At 46.3% G+C, this 11,634-nt stretch overlaps 1 protein-coding gene across 3 annotated transcripts in view; it reads left to right on the top strand.

Annotated features, from left to right (window-relative positions):
- The window catches only part of adgrd1 (adhesion G protein-coupled receptor D1), a 243,831-nt gene that overhangs the window by 164,798 nt on the left and 67,399 nt on the right, over nucleotides 1-11,634 (top strand). The window contains exon 19 of one of the 3 annotated variants that reach the window (XM_043715336.1): nucleotides 8,905-8,975. In XM_043715336.1, coding sequence (XP_043571271.1) covers nucleotides 8,905-8,975 — 71 coding nt within the window. Of the gene's footprint in view, nucleotides 1-8,904; nucleotides 9,261-11,634 lie in introns of those variants that run through there. The other 2 variants (XM_043715334.1, XM_043715335.1) reach the window with 2 other exon arrangements.

Raw genomic sequence — 11,634 nt, 5'->3', positions numbered from 1 at the left:
TATCTGAATTAAACTCCATCTGCCACTTCTCAGCCCATTGGCCCATCTGGTCCAGATCCTGTTGTAATCTGAGGTAACCCTCTTTGCTGTCCACTACACCTCCAATTTTGGTGTCATCTGCAAACTTACTAACTGTACCTCTTATGCTCGCATCCAAATCATTTATGTAAATGACAAAAAGTAGAGGACCCAGCACCAATCCTTGTGGCACTCCACTGGTCACAGGCTCCAGTCTGAAAAACAACCCTCCACCATCACCCTCTGTCTTCTACCTTTGAGCCAGAAGGATGATGGACAGGTGGGACAGGTCATGAGGGCAGTGCCGGGTTGGAACTGGGATAAGGTGGGGGGAGGGGAAATGAGGAAACTGGTGAAATCAACATTGATCCCCTGTGGTTGGAGGGTCCCAAGGCAGAAGATGAGATGTTCTTCCTCCAGGCGTTAGGTGGTTCAGGTTTGGCGATGGAGGAGGCCCAGGACCTGCATGTCCTTGGTGAATTGGGAAGGGGAATTGAATTGTTTGGCCACAGGGCGGTGGGGTTGTTTAGTGTGTGTGTCCCAGAGATGTTCCCTGAAATGTTCCGCAAGTTGGCATCCTGTCTCCCCGATGTAGAGGAGAGCATATCGAAAGCAATGGACACAGTAGATGAGGTGGGTGGAGGTGCAGGAAAATCTCTGTCGGATGTGGAAGGATCCTTTGGGGCCTTGGATGGAGGTGAGGGGGAAGATGTGGACACAGGTTTCATATCTCTTACAGCAGCAAAGGAAGGTAGACCTAAAGAGGGAGTCACGGAGGGAATGGTCTCTGAGCAACGCAGCTAGGGTGGTTAGGGAAATATATCTCTGGTGGTGGGGTCTGACTGTTGGTGGTGGAAGTGGTGGAGGATGATGCGATGTATCTGGAGGTTGGTGGGGAGGAAGGTGAGGACCGGGATTGGGGGGGCGGGGTTCAGTCCTTGTTGCGGTTGGAGGCGTGGGGTTCAAGGGCAGAGGTAGAGGTGCGGGAAGTGGAGGAGATGTGCTGGAGGACATTGTTGACCACGTGGGAGGGGAAATTGCAGTCCTTGAAGAAGGAGGCCATCTGGAATGTTCTGGAGTAGAATTGGTCCTCCTGGGAGCCAATATAGCAGAGGCAGAGGAATTGGGAATAAGGGATCACATTTTTACAGGAGGGAGGGTGAGAGGAGGTGTAGTCCATGTAGCTGTGAGAATCGGTGGGTTTGTAGAAGATGTCTGTGTTGAGTCGGTCACCAGAAATGGAGATGGAGAGGTCCAGGAAGGGGAGGGAGGTGTCCAAGATGGTCCAGGTGAACTTGAGGTCAGGGTGGAAGGTGTTGGTAAAGTTGATGAACTGTTCAACCTCCTCGTGGGAGCACGAGGCAGCGCCGATACAGTCATTGATGAAGCAGAGAAAAAGGTGGGGAATGGTGTCTGTGTAGCTGCGGAAGATGGACTGTTCCACGTACCTGACGAAGAGGCAGGAATAGCTGGGGCCCATATGGATGCCTATGATTGCCCCTTTGGCCTGAAGGAAATGGGAGAATTTGAAGGAGAAGTTGTTTTGGGTGAGGACCAGTTCCACCAAATGTGTTGGTGGAAGGGTACTGGTTGGGTCGGCGGGAGACGAAGAAACAGAGAGCTTGGAGGCCTTTAGCGCAATCCCATCAAACTGATCTGTCCGTTCTTATTTGTAATTTCTACCCATATATTTTCATTGGATGATTTTTCAGAAATCTCTTCCCTAGCTACAGCCCCTCAGACTCAGCACCGCCTTCTTGACCTGCAATCTTCTTCCCGACCTCTCTCCCCCAACCCCTCTCCGGCCTGCCCCCTTTTTCTCCTTCCTATAAGTATCTAAACCTTGGAACATTGAGCTGCCAGATGCATCCATCTCTATGATGTCCCCATCCCATGTTCTTAAACATGCCTTAAATTCATTGGCCTCACATGTTAAACCCCTTGTATTGAAATAAATGCAGCTTAGTTGTTCAGAGTTACTACATACTCTGACTCTCTCTCATCTTTCTTTTCCAATTGACGTGCCCCCCTCACATTCCAAACTGTTCCCATCCATCCTTCCATTTACACTGCTGCGCAGAATTCCTCCACTCCCTCCCCCAACCCCCACCCTCCCCTGTCAACATAACATCTCCCTTGATGGAATGAGCAAATCTCCTGCTAAGATATTGGTCCCTCGCCAGTTTAGGTTTGACCCATCCTTTTTGAACAGGCCTTTTCTATTCCAAAAGACATTGCAAATGTCCAAAACCCTGAATCCCTGAACAATACACCAGCTCTTCAACTATTGATTTATCTCTGTTCATCTTTTGCTCCTTCCCTCTTTTTAGTTTGGTATTAGGAGTAAACCAGAAATTACTACTTTTAAGATTTTATTTTTTAAACTTCAACCTAACCTCTTAAATTCACTCTGTACTGCATTCATCTTTTCCCTAAAAATGTCATTTCTACCAGTGAGCACAAAAATTTCTGGTTTCTCAATCATTGCTTTAACAATATGTTTGAAACATTTGGAGAGGTCCTTAATCCTAGCACTGGGAAAGCAACAAACTTTCCAAAATTTAAGCTTACTGCCACAGAATCTCCTGTCAATGTCCCTGACAGGAGAACAGGAGAGACCCCATAACAATAATTCTATTAGATCTTGTCAAAAGCTGCCTAACATAAGAATCATTCAAATGTCCCATAACTGACTGGTCCCTTCCATTTTTCTTGGAGAGGCTATTCCCTTTAACAGTTCCAAAGCAGAGTATCTATTTGATAGAGGATTAGCCACCGCAGACTTTTGAACTACCTTCCTATTGTCCCGGCAGTCGCCCATCTATCTGACTGCTTCTGCCGTGTAATAAGCACTAGCCACCTCACTCTGTACAATATATGTGGCCTTAATAACATTAAGCCTAAGAAAAAGTTGAGTAACACCTGGTAGAACAGTACAACACAGTACAGGCTCTTTGGCCCACGATGTTGTGCCAAGCATTTATCTTAATCTAAGATCAACCTAACCTGCACACCCCTCAACTTACCGCCATCCATGTGCTTGTCCAGCAGTCGCTTAAATGTCCCTAATGTCTCCGACTCTACCCCCACTGGCAGTGCATTCCGTGCACCCACTACTCTCTGTGTAAAGAACCTACCTCTGATGTCTCCCCTATACCTTCCTCCAGCTATTTTTGCCCTTGGGAAAAGTCTATGGCTATTGACTCTTTCTGTGCCTCTCATTACCTCGTACACCTCTATGAAGTCACCTCTCTTCCTTCTTCTCTCCAGTGTGAAAAGCCCCAGCTCACTCAACCTCTAAGACATGCCCTCCAATCCAGGCAGTATCTGGGTAAATCTCCTCTGCACTCTCTAAAGCATTTACCTCCTTCCTGTAATGAGGTGGCCAGAATTGAACACAATATTCCAAGTGTGGTCTAACCAGGATTTTATAGAGCTGCAGAAAAACTTTGTGGCTCTTAAACTCAAGCCCCCAGTAAATGGAAGCTTATGCATAAGTCTTCTCAACAACCCTATCAACTTGGGTGACAACTTTGAGGGATCTATGTACGTGGACCCCAATATCCCGCTGTTCCTCCACACTGCTAAGAATCCTGTCTTTAACCCTGTATTCAACATTCAAATTCGACCTTCCAAAATGAATCACTTCACATTTATCCAGGTTGAACACCATCTGCCACTTCTCAGCCCAGCTCTGCATCCTGTCAATGTCATGTTGTAGCCTGCAACAGCTGTCAACACAATCCACAACACCACTGGATTTTGTATCAGTGACAAATGAACTAACACGTCCTTCCACATCTTCATCCAAGTCATTTATAAAAGCTACAGAGAGCAGTGGCCCAAGAACAGACCCCTGCAGGACACCACTGGTCACCGAGCTCCAGGCGAAATACTTTCCATCCACTACCACTCGCTGTCTTCTTTCAGACAGCCAATTCTGTATCCAGACAGCCACATTTCCCTGTATCCCATACCTCCTAACTTTCTGAATGAGCATACTGTGGGGAACCTTTCAAATGCCTTTCTGAAATCCATATACCCCACATCCACTGCTCGACCTTCGTCAACTTGTCTCATCACATCCTCAAAGAATTCAATAAGGCTGATGAGGCATGACCTGCCCCTCTCAAAGCCACATTTTTCCAAATAATCATAAATCCTATCCTTTAGAATCCTTTCTAGCACCTTGCTTACCACAGTAAGATTGACTGGTCTGTAATTCCCAGGGATTTCCCTATTCCCTTTCTTGAACTGAGGAACAACATTCACCTCCCTCCAATCAGCCGGTACTACTCCCGTGGAGAGTGAGGATGCAGAGATCATCGCCAGAGGTGCAGCAATCTCATTCCTCACTTCCCGTAGTAACCTTGGATATATCTGGTCCGGCCCTGGGCACTTATCTTTCTTGATGCTTCCCAGAATTTCCAGCACATCCACTTTCTTAATATCAATCTGTTCAAGCCTATTAACCTGGTCCACAGTGTTCTCACTATCAACAAGGTCCCTCTCTCTCGTGAAGCAAAAAATTCATTTAAGGCCTCCCCTACCTCTTCAGACTCCAGGCTAAAGTTCCCTCTACTATCCCTGATTGGCCCTACCCTGTCTCTGATCATTCTCTTATTCCTCACGTACATGTAGAATGCCTTTGCTCGCCCTAATCCTTCCCACCAAGGCTTTTTCATGCCTCCTCCTAGTTCTCCTCAGTCCATTTTTGAGTTCTTTCCTAGCTACCCTGTAATCCTCTAAAGCCTTCCCAGATCCTTGCTTCCTCAATTTTAAGTAAGCTTCCTTCTTCCTCTTGATGAGAAGCTCCTCTTCTCTTGTCATCCAAAGCTCCTTCACCTTACTATTCCTTGCCTGTGTGAGTGGGACAAAGTTATCCAACACTCGCAACAAGTGCTCCTTAAACAGCCTCCACATATTTTTATAGAATTTTGTTTTCTAAAGAGTGGAGACAGGCCCTTCGGCCCAACAAGTCCGCATCGACCCTCAGAAGACTAACCCACTCAGACCCATTCCCCTACCCTATATGCTATATTTATCCCTGACGAATGCTCCTAACCCTATGGGCAATTTAGCTTGGCCAATTCACCTAACCTGCACATTTTTGGATTTCTGTTGTCTCTTACCCATCAAGCAGTTGTTCCTAATTTATACTCCACAGCTAATGTCTAATAGCAGTATAATTTCCCCTCCCCTCCCCCAATTAAATACCTTTCCATACTGTCTGTTCCTATCACTCTCCATGACTATGGTAAAGGTGAGGCAGTTGTGATCACTGTCACCGAAATGTTCTCCGACTGAGAGATCTAACACCTGGCCTGGCTCATTGTCTAGCATCAAATCCAATATGGCCTCCCTCCAGTTGGCTGATCCATATATTGAATTAGGAATCCCTCCTGGACACACCTGACAAAATCAGCTCCATCCAGACCATCTGCACTAAGGAGGTTCCAATCAACATTGGGGAAGTTGGAGGCACTCATAACAACAACTCTGTTACATCTGCACCTTTCCAGGATCTGCTGTCCAGTATGTTGGGGGCGGGGGGGGGTCTATAGAAAACACCCAATAAAGTGACTGTTCCTTTCCTGTTACTGACCTCCCCCCATACTGACTCAGTAGACAAACCTTCCTCAACAACTTCCTTTTCTGCAGCTGTGATGCAGTCTCTAGTTCCTCTTTTACCCCCCTCCCTATTTTCTTTTAAAAGATCTAAACCCTGGAACATTCAGCAGCCATTCCTGCCCCTGTGAAAACCATGTCTCCATTATGGCCACAACATCATAGTGCCAAGTACTGATCCATGCTCTAAGTTCATCACTTTTATTCCTGACACTCCTGGCATTGAAACAGACAGACTTTAACCCATCCCCTTTGCCCTATCAACTGTGTATCCTTCCTGACAGACTCTCTGCATTCTATTTCTGCCCATTCAACAACTCCCCTCTCCTCTGATCGTAGCTCTGGTTCCCATCCCCCTGCCAAACTAGTTAAAACCCTTCTGAAGTGCTGTAGCAAATCTCTCCTCCCAGGACATTGGTGCCCCTCTAGTTTAAGTGCACCTCACCCTTCATGTATAAGTCCCACTTTCCCCAGAAGGTATCCCAATGATCTACACATCTGAAGCCCTCCCTCCTGCACCAGCCCTGTGTTTGGCTGCACTCACTCCCTGTTCCTCGCCTCACTAGCACATGGCACCGATAGAAATCCTAAGGTTACTACTCTGCTCATCCTGCTTTTTAACCTTCCAACCTAACTCTCTGAAATCGCTTTTTAGATCCTCATCCCTTTTCCTGGCTGTGTCATCGGTGCCAATGTGCACCACAACTTCTGGCTGCTCACCCTCCCCGTTCAGAATCTTGTAGACTCGATCAGAGACACCCCGGACCCTGGCCCCTGGTCCCTGGGAGGCAACTTACCTTCCAGGAGTCCCGTTCGTGACCATAGAATCTCCTGTCCGTTTCTCTAACTATTGAGTCCCCTACCACTATTGATTTTCTATTCTTCCCCCTTTCCCTTCTGAGCCACAGAGCCAGGCTCCATGCCAGAGACCTGGCCACTGTGGCTTTCCCCTGGTAGGTCATCCCTCCCAACAGAATCCAAAACTTATTATCGAGGGGAACAGCGACAGGGGAGCCCTGCACTGCCTGTCTGCACTGTTTCCCTACAGAAAATAATATTAAAACAGAAATAAATTGAAAATGTATCTATCAAATGTATAAAACTTAAATAAAATCAACCACTTAGCTGATTAACTGAATAAAAATGACTCCTTTTCAATAAATTCCTCAAAGAAAAAAGTTCTGCTCCAGAGCTGACCACATGTCAGACTCTCCGGGACAAAACACCTCTCCTTATTTAAAAAAAAACTTCAGTTTTTCAAAAAAACATTTTGCGATGTGAAGCACATATAATCCCTTTTAAATTCTGAGCTTAGAGAAGCCTCAGCCGTTCCCTGTAGACCCTGAAAAGTTCATTTTTAAAGAAGTCAGTTAAAAAAAATTGTGATTTTTTTTTGTTTTTTTAAATGTCAGTGAATAAAAATCTTATATTAGTAAAATATAATGACTGTAATAACTGGAAAAAAACCTATAATAAGTCTTTAACAAAGCCTGCAATCCCAACAACAGCTGCAAGATCTACCCTGCCTCCCTCTCTCTCTATTTTCAGAATCCATCCCCAATACATTGAACAAGGACACCCCAAACATGGCCTTCCTCATCACTTGCTGTACCTGCTGTCGAACTGTGTGTGATCCATGTAGCAGGACACCTAGATTCCTCTGGACCTCACAGTTCTCCAATCCCTCTCCTTTTCAATAACACACTGCTTTTCCATTCTTAACATCAAAGAGAACCAATTCACTCTTTCCCAGTTATAGTCCAATGGTTCTGATTGTCCACATGTGACTGGGATGATTAGGGATGTGGAGGGGAAGGTGATTGAATGATGGCATTGTGTGAGGGTAATAGTAAGGAGCAGGGGTGGGTAGAGGGGCAGTGACTGGCTGGAATTGGCTAAAGGGAGTATGATGGAGAGAGGGAGGCGATGGGGAGGGGTTACAGGTGGGTGAGGAATGAGGAGTGGGCAGGAATTGACACAACAGTGGGCGATACACAACACTGCCATGCCCTCAACCCAGAACCCAACCCCCTGACCATGAGGACCCAACAGCACCCCACATACCCCCATCTCAAAAACCCAACACCACCTGCCAGATCCAACACTGTGGGCGGCACGGTGGCACAGTGGTTAGCACTGCTGCCTCACAGCGCCAGAGACCCGGGTTCAATTCCCGCCTCAGGCGACTGACTGTGTGGAATTTGCACATTCTCCCAGTGTCTGCGTGGGTTTCCTCCGGGTGCTCCGGTTTCCTCCCACAATCCAAAAGATGTGCAGGTCAGGTGAATTGACCATGTTAAATTGTCCATAGTGTTAGGTAATGGGTAAATGTAGGGGTATGGGTGGGTTGCGCTTCGGCGGGTCAGTGTGGACTTGTTGGGCCGAAGGGCCTGTTTCCACACTGTAATGTGATCTAATCTAAACATCTCCTCCCCATGCTGACCTCCCCACTCTAAACCCTCCATCACTTACCTGACCCCTTTCCCACCTTGCACCTTTGTCACCAACAATGTCGCACCCTGAGCTCCCACTTACCCTTCTGCCCTTGCCATTTGAAAGGAGCTGTGAAAGGGGCTGTCTATGTTTCTGAACATTTAAGTCACAGGATGGGGCACCTTGTTACTGTGAGAACGGAGGGTGTGGGGGCCGCACATCGTAGGCCGTATATCCTACACAATGAAGGGCCCATCAGATTTTGAAGACCATTCTGCATTTCTGAATGATCTCTGGGTGGAATCTCCTGCTGCAAATGCAGAGCATTTTCCCAAGACTGGAATGAGCAATTCAAGTGTGATTGGCATTCCTCAGAAAACTTGGCCTTTCTGATCTCCTGTTTCACCTCATAAATGTCGACATTACCCTGGGTAGCACAGAGCCTGTGAATAAGCTGACTGGAATCTGCTTTTTGAGGCCTGCCCAGATGGTGACTGTGGGTGTAGATTACATGGTAGCTCAGTGGTTGGTACAGCCAGGGACTCGGGTTCGATTCCAGTCTCAGGTGACTGTATGTGTGGAGTTTGCACATTCTCCTGTGTCTGTGTGTTTCCTCCAGGTGCTCTGGTTTCCTCCAAAGACATGCAGCTTAGGGTTAATCGGCCATGGAAATGCAGGGTTACAGGGATTGGGTGGGATGCTCTTCAGAGGGTCAGCTTGGACTCAATGGGCTGAATGGCCTGCTTCCACACTGTTGGGATTCTGTGCTGAGGTTTGACTCTCCTGTGAACTCCATTTGCTGATGTTCTTGTGTTCCTCCTGCAGTTGTTGGCTGTCGATCGAGAGGGGAGCAATCTGGGCGTTTGTGGCCCCAGCACTGTTTGTGGTGGTGGTAAGTGACAGCCCTGAACATTACACACGTTCACTGAACATCAAAGTCAAAGCAATCCTGATGGGAATGGCATTTAGGGAGAACCTCAGAGAATGGGCAAACTTTAATAGAATCTCACTGAAGATCCCACTGTGTGTGTGCCCAAGCTTGACGCTATAGAATGGACACATGACTTTGAACTGTTTTCAGCTTGGTTAAAAAAAATCCTTTCGCGATTATTTCACTCCTAATTTTTTTGTGGAAACACTCTGATGTCAAATAATCCAGCAATTAAAATAATCGCTGAAGGACGCGGAGAGGAGATGAGGATATTTCTTTTTATAAATGTACTCAGTTAAGTTCAGGAATCCATTGCCTGAGACAGTGATAACAACAGACTCGAGAATTGTCCCAATAAGGGATGGTTTGGAGGTGTTGGTGTTGGACAAATTTAAAAATCATCCAATCTCACAAGGGAGTTAGATAAAGATTCAAAGGGCAGAATTTACCCGGCTGTAGGGTAAAGGCAGGGGCAAGTGGCACTGATTGGAAAACTCTTCCAAAGATCCAGAACAGGCATTGTGGACCGAATGGCCTCCCTTTGTGTTGTACCATTCCCTGATTACAGAAACTGCAGTCTGCTGGCCCAAGTATGCACAGTGTCCACTGAAGTTTGTACGATGCCTTTGTAGTCTTTCCAGTTGCATAAACAATCTCCATTCTGCAAATAATTAATTCCTGATTGCTTTCTGCAAAAACAGCCACCTAAATCCTATCGCCTGAAAGATTGGCCCTTTTTGGATGTGCTGAATTCAGGGCCCTGTCAATACTGCAGTTGGTTCAGCATCAACCACTTGTGTCGAAAGCAGTTTGCAGTTATAAAAATAAATTGTTTTGTAAGTGTCCTCAATGCGGTACTTCAGTCTGAAGGGATCACATTGGAAAATGGGAGTTTTTTGCTGAGTTGTGCTGTTTGAGTTGGGTTATTCACTCTCTGTTCACGCCACGTGGTGATGAGGAACATGACTGGCTTCAGGATCCAGAAAATCATAGGCACATTGGTGCAGAAAATACAGGCCATTCAGCCTCTCGGCTCTGCTGTGCCATTCTGTGAAATCATGGCTGATTTGATAATCCTCAACTGTTTTGTTCCTGCCTTTTCCAAAGGGATAATCAGCTGATGCTAACGCCACTGACCTGATCAGGAGCAATCCAGTGTTGCGTCCAATTATTATTCCACATGGATCACCATGGAGACACTCTCAGTCCAGCTGAAACCGGAGTGAGCCCCTGGGAGGGGCTGGAAGCAAATGGAAAGCCCCACATCAACTTTGTGTGGGAACAAAATCTGGGAAATTCCTCTTGCACTCCCTGAGGTGATCCAGACTGACCCAAGAGATTACTCTGGCCCTGATCTTTCCTTCTGTATGAAGCGATCACCTTCTGATTCAGAAATAATCCAGCTCTCACTTGGAGGAGTTTTTGTGAATTCTCCATAGAGGCTGGTTCCACAGGTTCCCAAGGGAGAGATTCCCTTCCTCATATCAAACTCTGATTAGACCACTTACACTTTCAAATATGTTACAGACCTGGAGTCACCCTGAGCTATGGGAACACCACCCCCTGCAGGTTCCCCTCACCATCCTGACTTGGAAATATATCTTAGTTCCTTCACTGTCACTGGGTCAAAATCCTGGAATTCCCTCCCTCAGGGCATTGTGGGTCTACCCACAGGACATGGACTGCAGCGGCTCAAGAAGGCAGCTTACCCCCACCTTCTCAAGGGGGCAACTAGGGACACGGCAATAAATACTGGGCCCAGCCAGTGACAACTACATTAAGTGAAAGAATAAAAAATAAAAACTATTTAATTGGAACATGTTGCCCCTAGAATACAGTCTAATCCCTTCATGATTTCACAACCTTAATCAAACTAGTGGAAAGTCAACACTTCACTGAAGTGGAAAGTTCTAACATTTTTCATCTATTTTAATAATTGAGATGCTTCGAAGTGTGAATTAATCTCAGAGTCCCTCTTTGCTCCTATTTCAACATGTCCACAGCACTCAGCAGCATCTCAATATACAGCTATTCATACAAGAGTGATGGAAAAAACCTTTGTATACCTCAAGAAATCTAAGGAGCTTCGAGCAAAGTCCTGGCACTTTGTGTCTGTATACATTAAATCATACTGAGATCGTGAATGGTGCTTTTTAAATGTACAATCTCAGTGGTGCTATATAAATGCAGTTCTTCTCTTCCTTCTGTCTTTCTCAGCCACGTTTTTTCTCCAGATCCACCCTGGTTTCTGCTTTGAAGTATATTTTCACACTTGCGGATACAAGCATATTCTGAAATCCAGCAATTTCGGAAGGTTTACAGCAGACAATGTGTTTCTATTCCAAATGTTGTGCTGCCAGTTTCTAAACAACAAAGCATAGAGGAGTTTAGCGACAAGGCAAAAGCTGAACGTCAAAGGGCATTGAGAGTCTGAGCGTGAAGGATTCCACAGCGTTTGTTTGTAAATGTGCCAGGCGTTCCTCCGAAAGGCAGTGCTCACAGCTCAGAACACACGCACAAAATCACCAACCAGAAGGAGAGAAGGAACAGGCAGGATCGGGACAACGGGAGAGAGAGAGGGTGGAGGGAGATGGAGGGGGTGATAGAGGATAAAGGGGGAGATG

This window comes from Chiloscyllium plagiosum, chromosome 25, assembly GCF_004010195.1.
Source record: "Chiloscyllium plagiosum isolate BGI_BamShark_2017 chromosome 25, ASM401019v2, whole genome shotgun sequence".
Lineage (NCBI taxonomy): Eukaryota > Metazoa > Chordata > Chondrichthyes > Orectolobiformes > Hemiscylliidae > Chiloscyllium > Chiloscyllium plagiosum.
Note: the sequence above shows the minus strand (reverse complement) of the source record. Positions and strands in the feature narration are given on the sequence as shown.